The sequence below is a fragment of the Phoca vitulina genome, unplaced genomic scaffold (assembly GCF_004348235.1).
Source record: "Phoca vitulina isolate PV1807 unplaced genomic scaffold, GSC_HSeal_1.0 scaffold4, whole genome shotgun sequence".
Taxonomy (NCBI): Eukaryota; Metazoa; Chordata; class Mammalia; order Carnivora; family Phocidae; genus Phoca; species Phoca vitulina.
Genome location: NW_022589707.1, coordinates 72,185,764 through 72,211,811, shown reverse-complemented (window position 1 = coordinate 72,211,811; position 26,048 = coordinate 72,185,764). Strand labels below are relative to the sequence as shown.

General features: G+C 35.7%; 1 protein-coding gene across 3 annotated transcripts in view; it reads right to left on the bottom strand.

Annotated features, from left to right (window-relative positions):
• PCLO (piccolo presynaptic cytomatrix protein) overlaps window positions 1-26,048 on the bottom strand; it is a 395,644-nt gene that overhangs the window by 143,669 nt on the left and 225,927 nt on the right. For all 3 annotated transcript variants that reach the window (XM_032402272.1, XM_032402273.1, XM_032402274.1), the window contains exon 7: window positions 4,200-6,387. In XM_032402272.1, coding sequence (XP_032258163.1) covers window positions 4,200-6,387 — 2,188 coding nt within the window. The remainder of the gene's footprint in view (window positions 1-4,199; window positions 6,388-26,048) is intronic.

Here is a 26,048-nt window from a genome sequence, read left to right as displayed (position 1 = left end):
CCAGGCAATTTCCATTACATTTTTGCTGGTAGGACTGGCAAACCCATAGCATATACACCACTACTCACCTCCATAACTCCTGTGATCTTGGTCCTGTGGTCACCTCCTCTGATTAACCACAGCATGTCCCCCAAATAAATATGATGATTGATGATGTGTCATAATTTAGTCATTCTTCAATTTGAGGAAATGCAATATTACATACCTGGTTTGTGGTTGTATGTGCGCTTATCTGATCTCTAATAGGAGCTTCTAAACTGCTTGAGGATAAGGCTCAGATCTTTTTTTTCCCCCCTCCCTCAACACTAAAAACAATGCCTTGCAAATGCCATAACATTCAATAAATGTTTGGGAGATGAATGAAACAGAAAAATTAATCATCAACTAGAGAAAGAAGTTAAATACCCTAATTGTGATATACATATTAAAAAAATATTAATTTGTCCCTTGAACTTCATTAATATTTATACAATCTTGACTCACAATCTCCTTGATAATATATTATGGTTTTTCATAGTTTTAATTTGACACTAAAAAACTAAACTTATGAAAAAATATTTAATGTAATGAAATTTGATAAGTAAATACCAAACAAATTTATAATGTAATCATTAGTCTCTTAAAAACTTTAACTAGACTATCCCCAACCATAGTAACACTATCTTATTTTACTTCTTACATATTCTTATTATTTATTTCTCATGAAAAAAATAATCTATATTGATTTTAATAAATGCATATCTTGGATTATGTAGTATATGATTTCACTTAAATATATAACTTTGCTAATTGCACTTGAAACAATCCTTTAAGTCATGTTTTCTTGGCTATGTCTATACAAATAAAGCAGAATCTCAACCTGATCCAAGTTTTGTCAATTTGTTTCTGATTACATACTTTGTCTACTATTTCTTACAATAACTCAATATGTAATTAAGTTAGGATGTCTGTCATGTTTTGCGTAAAAGTTTATAGATCAATCAAGTGCAACCAGAGTGAATGAATCTACTTTTAAGTTGTATTCTGTCTTCATAATTTATAGCAAATTGGACATAAATGTTAGTTGTTTATAACTGCAATTATCTGATCTGCCATGGTAGATCTGTACTTTAAAAATTGAATTTTATAAAATTTTCCAAATTAACTTAAATAATTGCCTGGAGATTAACATCTCCTTGTTTTAAACTGATGATATTTTCTTGAAATCTTGTATGTAAAATAAAAGTATGCTATTTTCGGGTGAAGCATTATTCAAAGTTATAGGAATAGTTCAGTTCTATTCAGTGTCAAAAATTGGTTGGAAATTTTTTTAAAAGAGACTATACTGATTTTTTTTTTTTTTTGGCTTGGAGTATACTTTGAGAGAATGTTTTCAACAAAATATTTGTGTTTGTAGAAATAAATATAACTTGCTTTTAGCTTAGTTTTCCTCCAAATCTGCTCCAAAAAAGGGCTTCCTGCTCTGTAGTTAACCAACCATGCATGCACATCAAATTGTGGACTTCAAGCTGATGGCCATAAATACTAAGCAATGTAAATTATGCTTATCTAGACTTTACCTCAAGTGAGCTATTTCAAAATTAACTAAAGTCATATAGAACACATATGAAAAATATTCTAAGAATCTATAAATTAGAGCTTAATTGAATTCAAAGAAAGCACACAACAATTTGAAGGCAGTTAAATTTGTTTTTGTCTACCCAATACTAAATAGCCTGTTGGAATGTTACACTTCTCAGAGTGATCTTTGTATCACTGAATTACGGATATGGCATATATTTGGTAAAAATATATTTAAAAAACTCTTTGTATTTCATGAGTTCACAAATGAGTTATGTAATTAGGAAAAATATTTTCTACTTTTTCCCTTAATAACCCAAGGAATCCCAAGATTTCAAAAGAAAAGTAGGCCATTGCTTTACCAGAAGAAAAGTAGTATGTTCAGGTGATTTAAAAGCAAAAAAAAAAAAAAAAAAAATGTAACATTTTAAAACTATAACTTTTAAAGATAATCACTACAATTCACACACATACTACTACATATATAATTCAATTTGTTATAGTTGTCCTTTGTCTAATTCTGTATCTGTATGTTCTTTATGACTAAATTTCTTATCTGGTTAATTTTTAAATATGTTTTAGTTTAATTGTGTAATTTCATCTAAATTTCACTTTAATTATTTATTTCTTTGGTATAATCTTTATACATTTCATAATTTTGTATGTTGCATGATGTGTCATCATCTACTTTATGAAAACAATGTTTTTCATACAGTCCTTAATGATTAGAAGTATACATCTTCCAAACATATCAATGAGAAATAAAACATTTGGTTATTTTTATATGGTTGTATGTAAATAAATACCACATTTTGGAATATCTAGAAAAATCTAAATGTCTGACACCATGTTGACAAAACATCCATGATGAATAAATGAATTTGTCAAATTCTCTCAAATATATGCTCCATGTGCACACACAGCCTTAGGTGTTTAGTTATACAACAAACCTGTTGAAGTTTTTGTTTTATCTTGTTATTTTACCAATGTGATTATTGAAGAGTCTTTTTATTCCTCTGCAGCAATTGTTTTATATGTATAAAATGTGTGTAAAATGTGGATTGTGAAAAAAGAAAAAAACTGCTTCCACATAATATCATAACTCTTGTTTAACTAGAGAGATACAAACAATTGACTAAATAAAAAAATATACAAATGAAGTGCTTTATTAATTGAATAATTATCAATAAAAATGGTCAATCCAATAGCCTGTAGAGAAGAAAATAAATCAGAAAGGAACTAGTCTGTTGGGATTTCACTAAGAAAAGGAATCTGTCCACTTTCAGATCCAGTGACTTATCTTAATCCTATTCAAATCTAGATTTGAACTTCTAAAATTGTATTAGTGTCTATATATAGAAGTAGAAGTAAAATTCTTTTCATAAACACTTATTTTCCTGTGAATCCTCAGGGAAAATGTCAGATTTAAAGGGCTGTTGTTCATGTTAGTTTAGTGCTCTGCAGTCTTCAAAGGCATGAAGTAATAATATTTGTATTCAATGAGAAATATTTTATTTCCAGGACTCAAACCGCACCTACATTCAAATGTAAACCATAGAGGGAGGGGAAAAAAGAGGACCAAAAGTCATGAGTGCTTCTGGCATGGAAAGGACTCTATATAACCTTTTACCTCTCCTCCCTTGCCTTCACAATTATATTTAGAGTAGATAATTTTCTAAAATCCTATCATTCTATATGATTCAACAACAACAACAACAAAATTATCATAAGCCAGTTTTTAATTAAGGTATATACTTGCCTTAAATCATTTATTCAAAGAAAAACTAGCAAAACAATTTAGGATAAAAAAATGGGATGATGCAAAAAGCAAAGCCAAGGGAAAACCTGTATGGGTACACCAACTAGGAGGCCTTCAGCTTGTTAAACTCACAAAAGTAGTGAGCAAATTTTTGATTCTAAATCTAAAGAATGTTTCCTGTGTACTGACACGATTATTTTTTGTCAGTATCATATTTAGTGCTAAGCTTTCTAGTATGTAATGCAAAATGCACAAACTTGTCAATTATGGTATTCATAGTGAGAGAAATAAAAATATTAATCCTTTATTTAAGGAGAATTATAAAATTCTACATTACACTAATATCAGGGATTTAGCCAAAGATTCTCAAAAATAGAACATCTCTGAATTAATGAACAATGATATCACAAAAATAACATAAATAATTTTCTATTACAAAGTCTAGCAGAATAGTACTTAATGGCTCTAAATATTAATAATTTCACAAACTGAAAGAAACTGACCAATACATTTAGAAATGCATTTTTAAAAGATAAAAGAAACATACAATGACAAACTTTCCAACTATGGATTTAAAGGATGACCATATTTTATTGACACAATTACTTGATAATGGTTTTAGAAAAGTGGACACCAAACAAATCAAGCAAGCAATCAAGAAACAACAATAAAAGAATAAACTAAAGAGAAATAAAGAAAAGCATGCTAGGAAATCTATACACAAGATCAAATTTCCATTTACAAGAAATAAAATTGAAGTAAACATGCAAAAGACGCACTAAGAAAAGTAGAATACATCCTTGGAGAAGGAAAATTAAACATGCAGAAAAACAAGAGTTTGAGTTTTGAGAGTAACAAGGTAGTGTGAGGCCCAATTTACCTTCACTGTCTGACATGGCATGTTGGAAGTCATCCATGATGAACGCTATGTCACGGTCATAGCCTCGAGTTCGTGATTCTTCTCTCATGTGTTGCTGAACTTCAGGCAATGAGTGACTTGATCCAAACTGATCCCTGGTGTCTGCAGATATTGGTGGAAGGGGTCCAGCTGCAGCCCTGGCCATTCCCATTGGCTGGCCAACGGGACTGAGTGGACTTTCTTCTTCAGAATTTTGGGCCACAATTGGTATTCTTCCTCTACTCTGGCTAATTGGTAAGCTGGTCGGCTTAGTTCTGCCAGAAGGTGATGCATGACTAAAGGAAACATCTAGAGCTTCAGCCTCTTGAGCTTTCAGTCTTAGGGAAGAGCTGGAAGAATCTCTTTTAATTGATAAGTCAAGGCCATAGACAGAAGAAGGTCTGGAAGAAGGTCTGGACCTGCTGCCACTACTGTATGGCTTATCTGCTTCATCCTGCAAAGCCGACCTTAGGGTATTTCCTAATGTGCCCAGCCCTGTGCTAAGAGATGACCCCATAAATTTCTGTTGGTCTGTAATATTTTTTCTGAGGCCAAAAGTGATGTCATCTTGAAGAAGCCTTGCTCTGGAAGAAATGCCACCAAGAGATGAAGTGCTAGAAGTCATATAGCTTGAATAATCAGGTTCGAGATCTCTACTTTCTTGAATGGGTGAAAATTTTGACATTTTAGGATCAATTAGTGACTTCTTATGTTTTGATTGCTTTTGATAAAGTATGGCTGCTGGTAGTTGTTTTGCTGCTTGTTTTTCAAGTGTGAGTCTACTAATGCTGTACTTTTCTGATTTTGGAAAATGTCTATAGCCCACATCAGCATGGTAATAATGGGAAAGACCAGCAAGGTGATCTAAGCTCTCTGCCCCTCTACGGAATTCTTGTTTAATCTGATGTTTCAGAAGCTTTAACTCATAGGGATCTTCCATGGGATCTTCCTCTGCTTTCACATAACTATGCAATCGGGAGGAAGTCTGCAAAGGTGCTAGGAAATCCGTCACTTCTTGAGACCTACGTGTTTCAGTGGATCGAAGGAGACGATCTGTTTTTGACAGATCCTTTTCATGAAGGCTAAATGCAGTGCTTAGTGCTGCTGTTCCTTTGGTAATCTCTCCAATGTCATCAATTAGGACATAATTTCGTGGAGTATGATGGTCAATATCCGCATAGAAAGAATCTGCAGATATGCTTGATATTGGACTGCTTGCCATGCTACTTCTTTCCTCCAATCCTATTCTCAAGTCTAAGCTATTGTACTTACTCCCAAGATGAGAAACAGCATATGTATTATCAGTAGAAACAGGTGCTATCATCAGGGGTTGGTTGCGAATCACCTCATAGTTTGAAGTTATCTTGGGCTCCAAATATAATGTAGTTTGCCGTGGCTTTTGTTGTATCACCATCATCTGTGATGGTAACTGGTAAGAAGGTTGTGGGGTTGGTGTAGGTTGAGCTTGAGGTGTGAAGGACATTGTTGCAACAGCCTGAAATGTTGGTTGAGTCTGATAAGGTGAAACTTGCTGATGGTACAAAGTCTGTTGCTGAAAATGGGACTGTTGGGTGTATGGGGTAGGTGCTTGGGTAGGAAGAGCTGGGGAAGAATATTGGTATTGTGTATAAGGACTTGTAGGAGGAACTAGTTGAGATTCTGTTTGGGTTTGCGGTGGTATAAACTGGCTGAATTCAGTTTGGGGAGCAGTTCTTGGTCGCTCTATGCCATGCTGACTTTCTATTCGGGCTGGTCGGGTGCTGCTCACTTCACTGTCAGACATGTAATCCCGATCCTCAGCTACTCCCTGGAGGTAGGCTCGCTCTCTCTTTTCTCTCTCCTTTAATAATGCCTCCTTCCTCCTGTTAATTCCCATTTCCAGGTACCGTAACTTGGCATCAATCTCCTTTTCTTCCTCATCAAGTTCTGCTTGTTTCTTTCTCAGCTTTGCAGATTCCCTCTCTACAAGATCAAGCTCTCTGTCTATATCCTGGAGAATCTTGGCTCGTGCCATTGTGTTGGTTCTGCAGATCCTCCTCCTGGAAACTGTGCCCATTGTGCTGTATGTTGACTGAGTGCCTGTGGAGGTCTCCTCAGGGGGTGGATTTGGCAGAGTTCTCTTAACTTTTTTCTGGGTGCCAGAGGGTGTCATGGTTTGAGAACCTTTTGTCTATAATACACAAAAAATAAAACTTTATTAAGAAGGGAAAAAAGATTTAAAACTTTATCACTTACATTTTAAATAAAAATGATTTCATATATGTTTTAGCCATGACAACATAATAAAACAAAACTTCTATATATTATTTCAAGTATTAGTCACAAATACAATTAACCGAAAAATAAATTTTCCTTTCTTGGCAAGTTGGTTATTTATTATTACAACTTCTGTAACATTAGAAGTGAATTTGGAAATCAAGCACAGAACTCATTACTACGTGGGCTTATATTTTATTTAGACTCTTAAGAGAATTCTAGAAACTCATTTTTCATCCTGTTTAGTACACATAAAACTATTTGCTAAATGTATTCCCAGAGTATGTGTGTTAGATGTCTAAAATTTAAGTTATATTTGTGAAGATGCACATTTACCATTGTTAATTTCAATTGTTTGCTTCTATCTTCTCATTCCCACTTCTTCCCCCACCCCCACCCAAAAGTGGCTGTCATTCCTATTCCAATCATGAAATATTCTGAAAGAAAAACTTTAAATCTCTAATGTCTTTTCCCCCCAAAAAAAGAGTAATCTAATTTTCTATTTAATATTTCATTATTTTCATGACCATTGGGTCTTATGTTTTCTTTCAATTTTATTATTCTTTAGTAATTTTAGTTGTTCTTAATGTTTTAGCAACTTATACATGAAGCAGAGGGAACTGACTGCAATAAAAACCCACTGAATTTTTTTTTTAATCGTATAAGTTATATCATTGATGAAATGTCACATATGTTAGGTTTCATTTGGTTTGTCATAAACTTGTATTATAAGAATCACTGATCTTGAGAATCATACAATTTTAGAATATCAAAACATGTGTCAGATTATTTTCAATAAACTGATGTAAACACAGGATTTCCTAACACAAAGAAGACAGAGACCTAGACAAAATGCCAAGATGGAGGAATTCATCCCAAAAGAAAGAACAAGAAAAGGGTCATGGTCAGGGATCTAACTGAAAGAGACACAAGTAAACTTCCTGATCTAGAATTTAAAACAACAGTCATAAAGATACTAGCTGGACTTGAGAAAAGCATAGAAGATACCAGGGAGTCCCTTACCACAGAGACAAAAGACCTAAAAAATAGTCAGACCAAAGTAGAAAATGCAATAGCTGAGATTCGAAATAGACTGGATGTAATGACCACAAGGATGGAAGAATCAGAGGAATGAGTAAGTGATATAAAAGGTAAAGTTATGAGAAACTAAAGACTGTAGGGGCACCGGGTGGCTCAGTCACTTAAGCATCTGACTCTTGGTTTTGGCTCTCAGGGTTATGGGATCCAGCCCCACACTGGGCTCTGCACTCCGCATGGAGTCTGCTTGTCTCTCCTCATCCCCCTCTCAAATAAATAAATAAAATCTTTAAAAAATATATAAAATAATAAAGACTGTAACAAGAGATGAAGAAGGACACTATATCAGAACAAAGGAGTCTATCCAACAAGAAGATCTAACAATTGTAAATATTTATGCCCCCAACTTGGGAGCACTCAAGTGCATAAAACAATTAATAACAAACATAAAGGAACTAATTTATAATAATACAATAATAGTAGGAGACTTTAACACCCCACTTACATCAGTGGATAGATCATCTAAGCAGAAAATCAACAAGGAAACAATGGATTTGAATGACACACTGAACCAGATGGACTTAACAGATATATTCAGGACATTTCATCCTATAACAGAATATATATTCTTTTTGAGTGCACATAGAACATTCTCCAGAATAGATCATAATAGGGTCACAAATCAGGCCTCAACAAGTACAAAAAGAATGAGATCATACCATGCATATTTTCCAACCACAATGTTATGAAACTTGAAGTCAAGCACAAGAAAATATTTGGAAAGACTACAAATACATAGAGGTTAAAGAACATCCTACTAAAGAATGAATGGGCCAACCAGGAAATTAAAAAGAAATTAAAAAATACATGGAAATAATAATAATGAAAACATGACAGTCCAAAACCTTTGGGATGCAGTAAAAGCAGTCCTAAGAGGGAAATATGTAAGAATACAAACCTACTTCAAGAAGCAAGAAAAATCTCAAATACACAACCTAACCTTACACCTAAAAGAGCTAGAAGAGGAACAACAAATGAAGCCTAAAGCTACCATCAGGAGGGAAATAATAAAGATTAGGGCAGAAATAAATGATACACAAACAAACAAAAAAACCCAGTAGAACAGGTCAATGAAGCCAGGAGCTGGTTCTTTGAAAGAATTAATAAAATTGACAAACCTCTAGCCACTCTTGGCAAAAAGAAAAGGAAAAGGACCCAAATAAATAGAATCACAAAGGAGAGAGGAGAGATTACAACCAACAACAGAGAAATACAAACAAATATGAGATTATTATGAGCAATTATATGCTGACAAATTAGGCAAGCTGGAAGAAATGGATAAATTCCTAGAAACATATAAACTGGAAAAACTGAAACAGGAATAGAAAATTTGAACAGATCCACAACCAGCGAAGAAATTGAACCAATAATCAAAAATCTCCTGACAAACAAAAGTTCAGGGCCAGATGGCTTCTCAGGGGAATTCTGCCAAACATTTTAAGAAGAGTTAATACCTATTCTTCTCAAACTGTTCCAAAAAATAGAAATGGAAGGAAAACTTCCAAACTCATTCTCTGAGACCAGAATTACCTTGATTCCAAAATCAGACAAAGACCCCACTAAAATGGAGAATTACAGGCTCATATCCCTGATGCACATAGATACAAAAATTCTCAACAGAATACTAGCTATATTAATCTGACAGTACATGAAAAGAATCATTCACCATGATCAAGTGGGATTTATTCCTGGGCTGCAAGGGTGGCTCAATATTCACAAATCAATTGACATGATACACCATATTAATAAAAGAAAGGATGAGAATCATATGATCTTCTCAATTGATGCAGAAAAAGTGTTTGACAAAGTACAGCATCCATTCTTGATAAAAACCCTCAAGAAAGTAGGGATGGAGGGAACACACCTCAACATCATAAAGGCCATATATTAGAGACTCACAGTTAATATCATCCTCAATGGGGAAAAACTGAGAGCTTTTCCTCTATGGTCAGGAACAGAACAAGGATGTCCACTCTGACCATTACTATTTAACAAAGTACTGGAAGTCCTAACCTCAGGATTAAAAGGCATCCAAATTGGTAAGGAAGAAGTCAAACTTTCACTATTTGCAGATGACATGACACTCTATGTAGAAAACCTGAAAGACTCCACCAAAAAATTGCTAGAACGGATACACAAATTCAGTAAAGCTGCAGGATAAAAATCAATGTACAGAAATCTGTTGCATTTCTATATACCAATAATGAAGCAGGAGAAAAAGAAACCAAGGAATTGATCCCATTTTACAATTGCACCAAAAACTATAAGATACCTAGGAACAAACCATGGGTTAATGGAGGGAAGTGGTGGGGGGTAGGCAAAATGGGTGATGGGTATTAAGGAAGGCACTTGTTGTGAGGAGCACTGGGTGTTATATGTAAGTGATGAATCACTAAATTCTACACCTGAAACCAATTTTACCATATATGTTAATTCACTAGAATTTAAATAAAAACATGGAAATAATAGATACCTAGGAATAAACCCAACCAAAGAGGTAAAAGATCTGTACTCTGAAAACTATAGAACACTTATGAAAGAAAGAAAGTTAAGAGGACACAAAGAAATAGAAAAACATTTCATGCTCATGGATTGGAAGAACAAATATTGTTAAAATGTCTACACTACCCATAGCATTGTACACATTTTATGCAATCCCTATTAAAATACCACCAGCATCTTTCACAGAGTTAGAACAAACAATCCTAAAATTTGTATGGAACCACAAAAGATCCTGAAGAGCCAAAGTAATCTTGAAAAAGAAAAGCAAAGCTGCAGCATCACAGTTCTGGACTTCAAGGTATATTACAAAGCTGTAGTGACCAACACAGTATGGTACTGGCAAAAAAAAAAAAAAAAAAAAAAAAAAGACATATAGATCAGTGGAACAGAATAGAGAACCCAGAAATGGACTCACAACTATCTGGTCAACTAATCTTCAACAAAGCAATAAAGAATATCTAATGGAAAAAAGACAGTCTCTTCAACAAATGGTGTTGGGAAAACTGGACAGCAACATGCAAAAGAATGAAACTGGACCACTTTTTTACATCATATACAGAAATAAATTCAAAATGGATGAGAGACCTAAATGTGAGACAGGAAACCATCAAAATCCTGGAGGAGAACATGGGCAAGTGACCTCTTTGACATCAGCAACTTCTTACTAGACGTATCTCCTGAGATAAGGCAAACAAAGCAAAAATGAACTACTGGGACTTCATCAAGATAAAAAAACTTCTGCACAGCAAAGAAAACAATCAGCAAAGCTAAAAGGCAACCTTTGGAATGGGAGAAGATATTTGCAAATGACTTATCTGATAAAGGGTTAGCATCCAAAATCTATAAATAACTTATCAAACTCAACAATTAAAGACAAACTCAATTCGGGCGCCTGGGTGGCTCAGTTGGTTAAGCGAGTGCCTTCGGCTCAGGTCATGATCCTGGAGTCCCTGGATTGAGTCCCGCATCGGGCTCCCTGCTCGGCGGGGAGCCTGCTTCTCCCTCTGACCCTCCCCCCTCTCATGTGCTCTCTCTCTCTCTCTCATTCTCTGTCTCAAATAAATAAATAAAATCTTTAAAAAAAAAAAAAAGACAAACTCAATTAAAAACAAATAATCCAGTTAAGAAACGGGCAGAAGACACGAATAGACATTTTTTCAAAGAAGACATCCAAATGGCTAAGAGGCACATGAAAAGCTGCTCAGCATTACTCATCACCAGGGAAATACAAATCAAAACTATGATGAGATAGCTATCACCTCACACCTGTCAGAATGGCTAAAATTAACAAGACAGGAAACAACAGATTCTGGCGAGGACACGGAGAAAGGAGAACCTCTTCCATTGTTGGTGGGAATGCAAACTGGTGCAGCTACTCTAGAAAATAGTATGGAGGTTCCCCCAAAGTGAAAAATAGAATTACCCTATGACCCAGCAATTGCATCATTAGGTATTTATCCAAAGGATACAAAAATACTGATTCGAAGGGGCACATGCACCCCAATGTTCATAGCAGCACTATCAACAATAGCCAAATTATGGGAAGAGCCCAAATGTCCACTGACTGACGAATGGAAAAACAAGCTGTGGTGTATATATACAATGAAATATTACTCAGTCATCAAAAAGAATGAAATCTTGCCATTTGCAAAGACATGAATAGAGCTTGAGTGTATTACACTAAGTGAAATAAGTCAGTCAAAGAAAGGCAAATAACAAATGATTTCACTCACACGTGGAATTTAAGAAACAAAACAGATGAACATAAGGGAAAAAAAGAGAGAGGCAAACCAGGAAAAAGACTGTAGCTATAGAGAACAAACTAAGGGTTGTTGGAGGGGAAATGGGTGGGGGATGGGCTAAGTGGGTGATGGGTATTAAGGAGGGTACTTGTTGTGATGAGCACAGTGTTTTATGTAAGTGATGAATCACTAAATTCTACTCCTGAAACTAATATTGCACTCTATGTTAACTGGAATTTTTTAAAAAAAACTTGAAACAAATAAACAAAAATCAACTGATATAAACAAAATTACCCAAACATTTAATAGCATATTCACAACTTTCAGGTCTTCTGCATATTCTTTACAAAATGCCTTTTTCTCCTTTTCTTACTAATAATCCAAAGACCTTAATTCTCCCCTTTTCCCAGTTACTAAATATTAAAAGCAGAAAAACAATAGAAGGTATGTGAGGCTTATTTCTAATTAATTAGATCATATTTGTCTAAGACCCTCTGTTTTCAGTTTTTTTATTACTTCCAAATTCATTTCCTTGGTGTCTTTATCTGCCTTGTGTTATAATTTTTCTGCTCCCTTTATTTAAATTAACAGATGCATACAACAATACATAATAAATATTTTACAGAGTTGTCCAATTTGATCTTCATAACAACCCTTTGACTTAATTAAATAAATGAAAAGAATTGAAAGTGAGAGAGAGGGAATAAATAACATGCCAAACAGCTGCTTTTGGCACTCCAATTCCCCATATTTCTTGAGATTTTTCTGTGAGGAGGAACAAGCCACAATTTCAGAATCACTCTACCATATTTCACCGACTCATAAGATTTATTCATTGTGAATTTGCATCCAAATATTTTAAATTTCAGAAATGAGCATAAACCTTGATCGTTAGGATATGGCTTCTTTTTTTTAAGATTTATTTATCTGAGAGACAGAGAGTGAGCACACAGAGGGAGAGAGAGAAGCAGACCCCCCACTGAGCAGGGAGCCCGATGTGGGGCTCAATCCCAGGACCCCGGGATCATGGCCTGAGCTGAAGGCAGCTGCTTAACCAAGACACCCAGGTGCCCCAGGATATGGCTTCTGATTATGAAATGGGTGCACATATTTGTTAATGAAAGAATGATAAATGGGTAACATAACTTGCAATTATTTTTAAAGTTTTAGAATCAAGAACTGAATTCCTCAGAATTCATTGAGTGGAATGAGAGTATATATGCAATCTTAGGAAAAATAAAATTATGAGGAACTGTATAAGTTATTATTCACTGCTCATACACATAATTTTTTTCCTAATTTACCTTTCATAGTTTATAATTTTTACTTGAGAGAAGAGGCTTAGTCGAACTCAATTTTTTCTTTTTTTTTCTTTTTATAAAGTCATAGGCTAAAGAAGCATTCTAGGTATTGGGGATTTCTAATTATCATCCAGGGTTGCAAATATTTAACCATCCATGACTTGTGTTTATTAATATTTTGTGTGCCACGGATGTGAGTCATGGAAGCAAGAGAGACAAAGCTGGTTGGAAGCAGGTAGATACTCACTAAGTTAGCGTAGCTCACCACTCAGTCTCCACAAACCTAAGTAGCTTTGCTGTTCTCTGCTTGGTAACAAAATTGCTTTAACTCTGACTATATAAATAGTCACAAAGTTGGAGACTTGTCAAGGTCTCAGCCATACTCCTCCTGACTGAGAGGAAGTGGAGCACAGTGACTGAAAGCTTGTCTCTCAGGGCAGACACTCAGAGTTTCAATCCCAGCTCTGCTCTTTTACTAGCTGTGAGACTAGTAGCAGGTTGCTTCAACTCCCTGAGCCTCAGTTTTCTTATATGGAAAAGGAGGTTAGTATTCAATATTTCAATATTATTGGTTTGTCTAAGGAATAAATGAGTTAAAACGAGTAAAGAGTCTAGATTAGTTATTATCCCCAAGGGCAGATGGAAATATAATAGAGAATTTGAAATGATGTCTGGCCAACTTACAATTTAAAAAGAACTGACTTTCAAGACCATAAATAATTTCTAACCTGGTTATTTAATTCTAATTCAATCAATATGTTGTAAAACAAGAGTAAAGAATCCCAAAACAGAGAATCAAAACAAAACAATATAATTGCTTAGAAAAAAAATCAAGAGATGTAAAAAAGAAAGCTTATCATGATTAACGAAGATGTAGTTGGAGGCCATGATTAGAGATGATGACAAAAATCTAGAAAAGTCTTGGTATTTAATAAGATTTTCCTTGATGACTAGCTTGGCAAAAGTTGTTTTTAGACAAATCCGGTGCCCTTAATCTAAAAAAAAATATTGTATTGCATATATAAATTTAAAATATTTTAAAATAGCTGTGCAAAGTGAGGCAAGGGAAAGGAACAGTAAGTCCTAACAACAGAACGGAGGTTAAAGAGGGACTAGAAGAATCACTAATTTCAATTGCAATACCTAGGAAGTAATTGTGATCAGAGGCAAATAAACTCCAAGATAAGTTTTCAGTCCAAAGTTATTTTAAACAACATTTTTCTCAGGAGAGTCCATTTATAACATGCATCTTATATAGCAAAGGAAAGGAATTTTTCTCTTTCTGAGGTGTCAGGGCTATTAGTAAAAATAGCTAAGGTATATGGACACACTATCCCAAAGTCTTTAAAGACATGCATGTGCATTATGTCTTTGTCAAAATAATTAGGCTCAATCTAAAGATAAGTAAAGGAGGAAACCTATTTTTTTCAAAAAGCTGAACTAAGAATAGATGCTAGACCAAAATTATTCATTGATTGCTATAAATAATAAATATGGCAAAATTCAACTTACTAATTTATTTCAGTAGTTGCTAAGTCTAATTCTAAAATGCATTGTTCTAGTTACTAAAGGCACAGAACTAAGAGGGATGAGATAAAACAAGCTCAATTAAACCTTATTCTCAAAGAACTTGTAAATCAGGAATATCTTTTAGGATGCTGTGTGAAGAAACCATTTGTTTTTTGCTAAGCAGCTCTTGTTGTCAATATCAGAGATACACTTCTAAACCACGGTACCACTAGAGAGACAAAGGAACGTATTTTTATTTCATAAATGTCGAAAATTGAAAATCAATTTTCATCATGATAATACCTTGAGTTTTTAAGCTTATTCTTTCAGTTAAGCAGGAAAAGTTCTTATAAAGACCCTTTACTTTCAGATAATGGGGATGTGGATTCACTTCTAAACAGTATAATTCCACATAGATTTATTGATAAGTTATTTTGATACAGATAAATATAATTTTCTAGAGAAAGCACAACCTCTTAAAAGATCATCTATATAACAAGTCAGCTGGTAAATTAGAAGAGCATATGAACAGAGTGTATTGGGACCCAGAATAAAAAGGGCTTACCTTAAGACTGGGGAAGGAAAGATGGATTAAACAATAACAGAAAGTCTGGGTCTTTTTTATATATTTATTTATTTATTTATTTGAGAGAGATATTCAGAGAGAGAGAGAGCACGCGGGGGGGGGGGGGGGGGGGGGGGGGGGGGAGGAGCAGAGGGAGCGGGAAACGCAGACTTTGCCCTGAGCACAGAGCCCTATGCAGGGCACGATCCCCCAACCCTGAGATCATGTTCTGAGCCGAGGTGAAGTCGGAGGCTTAACCAACTGAGCCACCCATGTGCCCCTTATTTATTGTTTTAAAGATTTTCAGAAAGCCTGGGTCTTGAAGAAAGTATGGGACTTAAACAGGAGAATAATCTGTATGTGGAGGGAACAGTATGAAACGTACATTTTCCGAGAAACACCAAGGATTGTCTGGTTTCACTTTGGCCTGGTGATGCATTAATACCTGTGAGAAGGAAACACATCCAGCGAGTGTTCTATGCAAACAGAAAGAGGAAAAATGGAAGAGCAAATGAAATTTGTGTGTGTGTGTGAATACATATTCATATATATATATATATATATATATATACACATATAAACACCTTGAAAGCTGTATCTATATTAAAATCTCCATCCATTTTCTTTTTCTTTCTTTTTTTTTTTTACAGATGGAAAAGGCAATCCTGGTTATTACATACTGGTCAAATTAACTCCAATATCGTGTGAAATCCCAGGACAAACCATGAAACTGTAAATGTGCCAGCATTAGCAATGACTTGTAATGCAGGGTATTGGGTAGCAATCAGTGTGGCTTTGTCAAAGACAAAATTGTGACAACCCAGTTTAATTTCCTTCAATGATAATGTGGCAGAGAATGTGGATAACTCATAAACGACAGATACAATCTCTCAGGGTTTCAGCAAAGCATTTCATGTTGCCCCACGACACAAGCACCAACATAGTTTTGGCCACGAGTATAGAAAGCGGGCAAATAATTTGTCAGATCTGCATGCAGATCTTGGCACTAATGATATTTTTGACCACATGACTTTATGTCGGGGGGAGGGGGGGGCTGTTTTCTGCCATGCAGGGTTTATTAGTAAATTTGGCCTCTACCCACTAGATAACATCAGCACATCCTCCCCCAGTCATGTCAATCAAAAATGTCACTCAGCACTGTCACATGTCTCAGAGGGAAAGAAAACAGTTACAGGTTGAGAAAACAAACAAACAAAAAACACTGGTGGAGCAGAATATACAAGAGGATGTCTCAGAAAGAGATCACTGATCTCTTGTTATTTAATATATCAACTGATAAAGAGAATGCTAGTATTTCTATATCATAGTGCCTTAGTCTGAATAGAAAAGGCAAGCTTCTTCGAGGAACAGGGATTTGAATGGTGCCTTGAGTAAGAGAACTCTTGGGATAAAAAGCGAAAGAAGAGACATTCTAGGCTGTGGTAGCAATCTGAGTCAAGCAGTAAGCATAGAAATGTATTAGATTAGTTTGCTTTGTTAAACATTTTATGATCCTAAAATTAATCTCTTTGAGAAAATAATTCTTACCTCCTGGATTAATATGAAGTAATATTAAACAGATAATAAATCAGGTTTTTAAAAACACTTTTATTAAGGAACAGGGAGGAAAAAAAAACAGGTGCCTACAACTATGAGAATTAGTCAACTCAGGGCAGAAAATTAATCTTTCTATCCCATAAGAAACTTGGGAAATTTCCACAGCTTCAGGAACTAGGGATAAGTCAGAAGGCTATTTTGTTCATATGGTCCTTTGATATAGTTTGGTATAATGGTCATAATATGCAGGGCTTCTCCCCTCCCCCAGACTGGCAACTGCCTTATTCAGTTGCTAAGCTAACTGAAAAATCATGTAATGGTAGTCCTTTTTAAAACGTTGCCTGTTGGGCGCCTGGGTGACTCAGTCAGTTAAGTGTCTGCAGCTCAGGTCATGATTCTGGGGTCCTGGGATCAAGTTCCACATCGGGCTCTCCGCTCGGTGGGAAGTCTGTTTCACCCTTTACCCCCTGCCCCCGGCTCATGCTTTCTCTCTCTCTCTCAAATAAATCAATAAAATCTTTAAAAAAATAAAAATAAAAAGTTCCCTGTTACTGTAAATTCAAAAGGAGAATCAATGATGTAATTAAAAAAGAGATTATAACCCAAAGAAAACAGGACAATTATTTAGTGTAAGAAATTAAATACCACAATCACTAAGAGAGATAACCTGGATAGCTTAGCTCAATTTCAAAATCAGGAAATTCTTGCCTTCTTAGAAAATAGTTTAAGAAAAAAGAACAACAAAAAACAGAAACACCTTTCTAACAGCTTGGTGTAAATTTAAAAAAAAAGTCAAGCACATGTTTTGGAAAAAGAGACAATACCATACGTCGCACTGTACTAAATACTGGGATTGTAATAATGAGTATGAGGTGGTACCTGCTCTTTAATTATGTAGTATAATCTACAGAAATGGAGATTACAAACTGCTCTTGGGATCATTTGTCCCACTCTATCTGAATTCTCTTCATCCAGGCCTGGAAATACTGTGAATGTGAGGGTAAGTCCTTGCCTTGATAAGAATAATATTTATACAAACTACTCTGCTTTCTGACTTTATTTGCTTCTGCCTGTTCCTGGCCATTCATTGTTCTTATGGTATAAACATCATCTATAAAGAGCTATGCTCTTTAAGCATCAGGAAGGCATTTGAAATGTCTAGGTTTTTTTCCCCTGCAAACAAGATATCTTTTTAAAATACATGAGGATAAGCTAGCATATTCCTTTAACTTTGGGACGTTGGGGTAGAGGATGAGGATGAAGCTCTAAGGCAAACAGAAGGCTACAAGTTAGGAAATAGGAGTTTACACATCCTTCCTTATAAATTGACTGGAAGCAGGGTTTCACTCTGAAATGTCAATGAAAACATTAATTCCTTCAAGGGGTCTCCCCTCCCCCAATATCAACCAGTTTCCAGTTATGAGACAAAATAGTTGAATATAAAAATATTCAACATTCTGTCCTATGCATTATCTCATTAATAAAGCATCCCGCAAATAGGCCAACAATCCCTCTACCCCACCCCACCCCCAGGGAACACTAAAACATACAAAATGTTTCATGCAAAGGCTCAAGAATTTCAACTTCTTGAAGATGTACAAGAAAAATAAAAGCTAACAGAGGAGTAACTTGTGAAAAATAAAATTATAAGTAATACCACTCATGGGAAAATATTTAAAAACTGATAAAACATGGTTCGTCTCCCCCTCCAATTTCCCCCCCTGGAGACGAACCATGAGAGACTATGGACTCTGAAAAACAAACTGAGGGTTCTAGAGGGGAGGGGGGTGGGGGGATGGGTTAGCCCGGTGATGGGTATTAAAGAGGGCACGTTCTGCATGGAGCACTGGGTATTATACGCAAACAATGAAACATGGAACACTACATCAAAAACTAATGATGTAATGCATGGTGATTAACATAATAAAAAAAAACCTGATAAAACATTTAAAATCCATTAGGCGGGGCGCCTGGGTGGCTCAGTTGGTTAAGCGACTGCCTTCGGCTCAGGTCATGATCCTGGAGTCCCTGGATCGAGTCCCGCATCGGGCTCCCTGCTCAGCGAGGAGCCTGCTTCTCCCTCTAACCCTCCCCCCCCTCATGTACTCTCTCTCTCTCTCATTCTCGCTCTCTCAAATAAATAAATAAATCTTTAAAAAATAAAATAAAATCCATTAGGCATTGCAACAGGGCACAAGGCTTGGCACATACAAAATAAAGCCATCAAATTTCTTCAACTGGGGTACTGTGGAATAGTTTAACAACTACTTCGATGAATCAAAACTCTAAATAGGCAGGATCATTATTGCTATGAGAATATCATTGAATTATAGAAAGCTTATAGGCATCCTTATCAACAAATAGTTGAATCTCCACTGCCACGGGAGAGAATTTACCATTTGTAAATGTAAATGAAATTGTCTTTTAAAAGTAGTTTTCTCCTAATTGTTGTAATATTCTAATAACAAGAAAAAGAAAAGGAGAAACTCAACTACAGGACTGTATTAACAGGAGAATAAAAACAAAGTAACAGAACCTATTTAAAGTCGTACACCTACAAGTTATTTCTCAATCTAGTAGTACGGACAAAAATGATCTCCACTCATACTGTGAAAATGGCCCTCAATATTTCATCAGCAATCTTTAAGCTTCTCCTTAATGCACCTCTTGTCCCAGTTTGTTTTGTTTTCTTGCTGAAAGTCATTGCTCTTGGGCTGAGCAGCCATGCAGAAAACTAGTTTCTACCTCACTGGATAGAAGTATTAGAGATGTCAGTCTGTGCAACACTTACTGCCTTGTATTTTCTGCAATGTCCCAAAGAGATTAATTCCTTTTCTTGCCTAAGATCTGTCTATAAAGTCTTTTTCAAAGCCCTCTTAAAAGCTTTTTAGGGCATGCATGTTTGTATGTATATGTATTTGTCCTCTCTCCTCTCCCTTCTTCCCTCCTCCTTTCCCACCTTCCCTCCCTCCCTCCCTTTTTTTTTTTTCTTTTCTAACATTAAATCAGATGGCTGTATTTCAGTGAACAAAGTCTATTTTGTTCATATGGTCCTTTGATATAGTTTGGTATAATGGTCATAATATGTAGGGCTTCCCCCGCCGCCCGCCAGACTGACAACTGCCTTATTCAACTACCACACACTATATATAGAGTTTGAGAAGGATATTCATATTGTCACAAATCTCCTCAGACGAGTGTTTTAGTGTAAGTTTTATCTGAAACTTACTATGGTCAAATGACCGATCTAGGACCACAAGAAAGTCAGGACTGATTGTACACTGCCTTTGGGGTATTCATCTGTCATTCTTGATATTTATATCATAAGGGTAGGTTTGAAGTGGATAAACCCCTCTCCTCTACACAGCAACTAGTGTTCTCTTTAGCAATCTGTTTACTACTACTCGGTCACTAAGAGGTGCTCGTTCTTTTCTAGAATCATCTGCATATATACGCAGGTTTTTACATTTTCAGACTTTATCTATCTACAGTTTTACCATTCCATAAAGGGGCAATGAAAACCTTTTTCTAAGGCGTTTACTTACTCCAAACTACCTTTGAGAGACCACGTTAATGTGTGAATCCTTTTTCTCTCCTGCCAAGGCCTCTAATGATGATTATAGGTCACCCAAATCATCTTGCCTGGATTTTAAAGATCTAGTAAAGACTCACCTTCCCATCTTGTCTATTCTTTCTTCTCATTATCGTCTCCCAAAGTGCACAGTAGCAAAATCGCTTGCGGCTTCGCTATTCTTTCCTGCACTGCATTTTTATACACGTCAATTCATATTTCCCTTACACTAACATATTCTTCCAATATATTAAATCATAAGTATATATTTATTAAATTTCTGACACATCTTTCTTAGATAGAAACTATTATTAATTCCAGGTTTCAGATACTTATAACTAGACACAGTATATAATTTGGCCAAACTTGCAGCACTAATAAGTGGCTGAGCTGGGACTTAACTCCATGTTTGCCTCATGCCAATGCTCAGGATTAAGTACACTGTTATTTATTTAAAATTCAAAATACTTTATTTTATCTATTTTTAAAGATTTTATTTATTTATTTGAGTGAGAGAGAGCGAGCATGAGCGGGGCTGGGGTGAAGGGTAAAGGGAGAGGGACAGACAAGGAGACTTACACTGAGCAGGGCTTGATCCCAGGACCCCGGGATCATGACCTGGGTCAAAGGCAGATGCTTAACCAACTGAGCTACCCAGGTGCTCCCAAATTCAAAATATTTAAAAAATTTATCTACAATGAAGATTTCTACCTTAGCAAATATGATAAATAATGAACATGTGTTAACAAAGTATGCTCATATCTGATACATCAGATCAATAATATATTTAAAAGTTTGGAGGAAGCAAATCTTTATAAAAATGAGAAGAAAGTAAACAAACAAAATTAGTTATCAATCTGAAATTTATTTTCAGTTTTCTTGAAACTTGATACTCATCTGATATTTTTCAAACTATCAATCTTCATTATCTAAGCAGTGTGTGTATTTCCTAAATTTCTAGAAAATGTATTCAAGAAATTACTATTATTTTATGAAATAAGCAGGAGTTGTTTTGGAGGAGTCTAACATGAAGTGTATACTTTGATTATTTGGGATTGCTGAATTCTGTTTTTTGGCCCTCTGCCCATCTATCCAACAAACAGTTACTAATTCTGTATTAGGTGCCATGTTCTGTGCTATGCCATGGTAACGTGAGGATGAATGATCCTGGTGTCATTTATGTCTTTAAGCAGCTTTCAGAACTTAGAAAAATAATAGAGACATTTCACCAAGCACTGTGATTTGACATGATAAATTTTATAATAAAAGCTTACATGTGGTTCTTAGAGAGTGTAGAGAGAGCACTTTGTATCTCATACAACTCTCTCTATATATAGAGTGGCCTCTGAGGAGACACCTTGTGTTAGTGTTTCTAGATGCTAAGAAGGAGGGGCACCTGGCTGGCTCAGTTGGTAGAGCATGACTCCTGATCTTGGTGTCATGAGTTCAAGCCCCACACTGGGCTTGGAACCTAGTTAAAAATAAATAAAAAATAAAAATGCTAGGAGGAACAATCTATTGGCAGCAGAATCCATGTGAAGAGCATAAAAACATGGCTATACCTACAAAGCCTAGCACATAGTATTAAAGCATATATATATATATATATATATGCATAACGGGACATGCATAAACACTTCCAAAACATATGCAGGGAGAAACAGTATCTGGAGGTGAAGCTATAGAGTGATGTATCAGACCATGGAGGGCCTTGAATGTCACGTTTGGACTCCATTATGTAGGCAAGGAGAGCCTAAGTACAGACACGACACCATAACAGATAGTTTCGGCAGAAGTTTACTATTACAAATAGTATAAAAGAGCTGAAAGTCAAATGCATAAATTCTGGTTTCTGTTGTAGACAATTTCTTCCCTCCAAAACCATAACCTTGGTCTCTGACTTCCAGTCTAGTTTGTTTCCCAAATATACTAAGATAATACCTTTGTGAAGCTACGGTTACTAGGTTCCAGGCTCTTTATGTCATGATACTTCAAGTCTAAGGATGATCTACAAGTCTTTTGGCTCCTTTGACAATCCCACTATGGAGTTTCAATGTAAAGGTGTCCATAATATATTTAATTATGCAATATTTTTGATGTGTTCCCATGAGAAAGACACTCCCCTAAGTTCTTAGGGTGGAGGGGAAGATGGCAAAAATCAAAACCATATGGAGTATTTAGAGTTAGAAGAGAAGAAAAACAGAAGTATGATTACAGAGAAAGGGATGGATGTAGAAAAATTCAATGTCTGAAAGGGGAGAAAGAAGAACAGTTTGGGACATTACAGAGAAGTTACTAAAAATAAAGTCAAGACAAGAGCATTAGATATGATGATTGAAAGATTACTGGTTTTTATCCATGAAATACTATTTTTAAAAAATTCTTTACTTTTTATATTCATTATATTTGTATATACACATATATTTGTATATATTTATGTGACAAAGTGTAGCTAGCCATATTTTGTTACACAAAAAACATTTGTTGTGAAATAATTTGTTTTTCACAGACAACATATACTTTATAATGTAAGGTTTGTATTTTAAAGAACAATATATATTAAAATTATTGCTATGTACCTCTTGTAGAATTCAAATGCATTTAAAGGCTTTGTCAGTTCCATGTTATTTCTAACACTTACCTGTATCTTTCCTTACATTTTTACTTCCAAAGCCAAGTCTTTGCATTAGTCCAGGACACCGTTCATTCTCTAATATCTGTTGAGCAGCTACTACTGTATTATTCGATCATTGCTTTTGACCTTGGAAAAGAGTAATGAACATGAGCCATATGGCCGCTCTCTCATGAGAGAGAAATACAGGCACTACATGCAAAATATTAATTATTAATTATAAATGTGCTATATCTTATGAAATGTGAGCTGTCAGAGAGGGTACTGCACATATGCAGGTCTAGAGTCAGGGGAGAATGGGGGGTATTCCTTAAACTAAACTGGTTTGGAGCAAAGAGAGCAAGAGAGAGGATAGCATGAGATGGGTCTAGAAAGGTGGGCAAGTCCCTGTGAGCCACACTCATGATATCTAAATACAACATAATTTCAATGAAAAGCTAATGCACAGAAATGACCGGACCAATGAAACATACATATGAAAAGCTCTACCTGGCTTCAATGCAGAATGAATAAGATGAGAATGAAGAGAAAAGTAGGAAAACGAGCTGTTTTAGCGGTCAAAAAAAAAAAGGCACACCTTTGAAACCCGGCAGGGTCATTATGGGATACTAATATTACAGAGAATACTAAGGATTTCAGGCTTTGTTCTTGGGGTTTCATTTTATTAACTCACTTCAATTTAAAATGATCTGAGAAGGTAAATGCTATTGTCGCCGCCTTATAAATGAGGAAACTTAGGCACAGCGAGGTTAATCAGCTTCCTCAAGTTCTCACTGCTGGAAGGTGGCAGACAGAATGTGAATGGAGGAAACGAGAAGTTTCGAACTACAGCAGTCTGTCTCCAGAATCATGTGCTAAACAAAGCATTTTAGATGGTAGACTAGTGATCTATTTCTGCATAACAAATCCTTTCAAAATTCAGTGGCTTCAAAACCACGTTTGTTATCAAGCATATTCTGTTGGTCAGCAGCCCAGGCGTGGCTTAGTGGTGTCCTCCGCTCAGGATTTCTCACAGGGCTGCAATCAAGTTGCGAGTCATAGTCTTTTGTAACCTAAGCTTGGAAGTGACATCCCATTTTTTTTTTTTTTTTTTGCATATTCTATTCATTAGAAGCAAGTTGTTAAGTGTAGCCCACGTTCATGGAGAGGGGACTCCACAAGGGCATAAATACCAGAACGTAGCAATGATTTTAGAAGCTGTCTACAACATAAAATGAACTGAACTTTATGACTGATTGCACATGAAAGATCTGGAAGAGGGCAGAGTCAAGGATACCTTGAAAAGATGTAACATGATCGTACATTCGGTGGCTGATGGTTGTGCAAGCTTGTGCCTTCCCTGTGATGTAGGAAGTATGTTTATCTACTATGATTAGGGAAGGGCTCCTCAGGTTTTGAGCAGAGTGGAAAGTGAGAAAGGAAGCTGAGTAGTTAAATCTTGTAGGGGTTTTTTGACAGTGGAAGGGTCTGATTGAAGTAGTGGGCTCTGACTTTTATTTCCATATTCCTGTATATGTGTCTTCCTCTGCAAATGCTCCATAGGCCAGATGCAGAAAAGGAGGAGGTATATATTTGGATTCATGCAGGGCAAATTCCTTGCCAGAGCTGGGAGAAACATTAGAGGAATGGCAAGAGGGCTGCTATGCTGATGAAGGCTTGGATTGAGAGTGGCAGAGATAGAAGGAGTGATAAACAGATGAAGGAGAAATTCTAGTAGAGTAGAACAAAGGTCAACTTTATGTGAGTAAGCACTGAGAGAGTTGACATGATAGTCATATGTATGATTTCTAAGTCAGATAATTTTCAGTTAACTTTAGGGCAGAAAGCAATTATAGGTATGGATGGACAATGTGCAGGAGAACTAATAAGCACTGGAAATGAGCTTTTAGAAGGTAAAGAAACAGAGAACCAGGTATTAGATCATCCTCCTCACAGATGTGGAAATTAATCAGGACCTATCAGGACTCTGATGGTGAGATATCAGTTTATTACACACAAATGGAATCACATGATCACTATGCTTATTGATAAAACATGCTGGATTATACTACCAATACAAATGTATTCTTGGACAGAAAAAGCAAACAGGTTCATTTTGCTTTCTTTTCTATTTTTACTATTTTAAAATAAATTTTGGAGTAACTTCTTACAAAGCAATAAATAATAATGTTTATTGACTTTTCCACATTGCTGAGTATCTCAGTATGTGCCTATTTATCTTTCTGATGATTCAGTCTCATTCTTTAGACATCTACTCTGACAAGTTTTCCCTGGAGAAGAGGTGTTACATGTACAAACTCTTTGCTGTCTGGTTTCACCTTGCCTTTCTGAGTTATGTTCTGTTGCAAAGCCCTGATTTATAAGCCAGGAACGACTCACTATAGAGTTGGCAAGACCCTCTCTGGGTTATTCCTTTAGTCTTTTCTGGGTGACATTTCTTACCAGATAAGACTGGATCAGTCTTTAAGGTGTTTCCAAGAAATAATAATTTATAGATGGTTAATTAAGCACCAAGTGAAAGGTGAAATCTTAGCAATTTTGCCTTTTGAAATGTATCCTGGGGTTTTCAACTTCCTAGAACATTAGATTTTTCAGTGAAAATTATTTTAAGTGTTCCTCACACTGGGTACTTAGAGAAACAACAAGCATTTGAGAAGATAGCTTACTCTGGGCAAAAATAGGCTTTTTAGGCCTTCCTACCACCTGAACAATTTCCAGCCCTCACAGCCTCGCCTTATATGCAGGGTTAAATCAACAAACGCAGGGTTTAGTGGCACTTAGGAGAGGCCCAGACTATTTCCATTTTTTTAATACTCTGGATACATAAAAAACAACGAAATATTCCCAATAAATTTACAAATCTGTGATATATTTTAAATGGTGACACTGAAGAATTAATGCTTTTAAATACACACAAGAATACACAAGGATTTGTACTTGAAGATCACATCAGAAGTCTACATTTTGAGGTCTTACTTTCTCAAAATAAGGCCAAGACCAAATGATCCTCCCTTGATCTCTTCGTGATTCTTCCTATACAAGTGAATTTTTTTTCTCAGAAAAGTTGAAAATGGGATCCATCTTAGGCATACATAAAC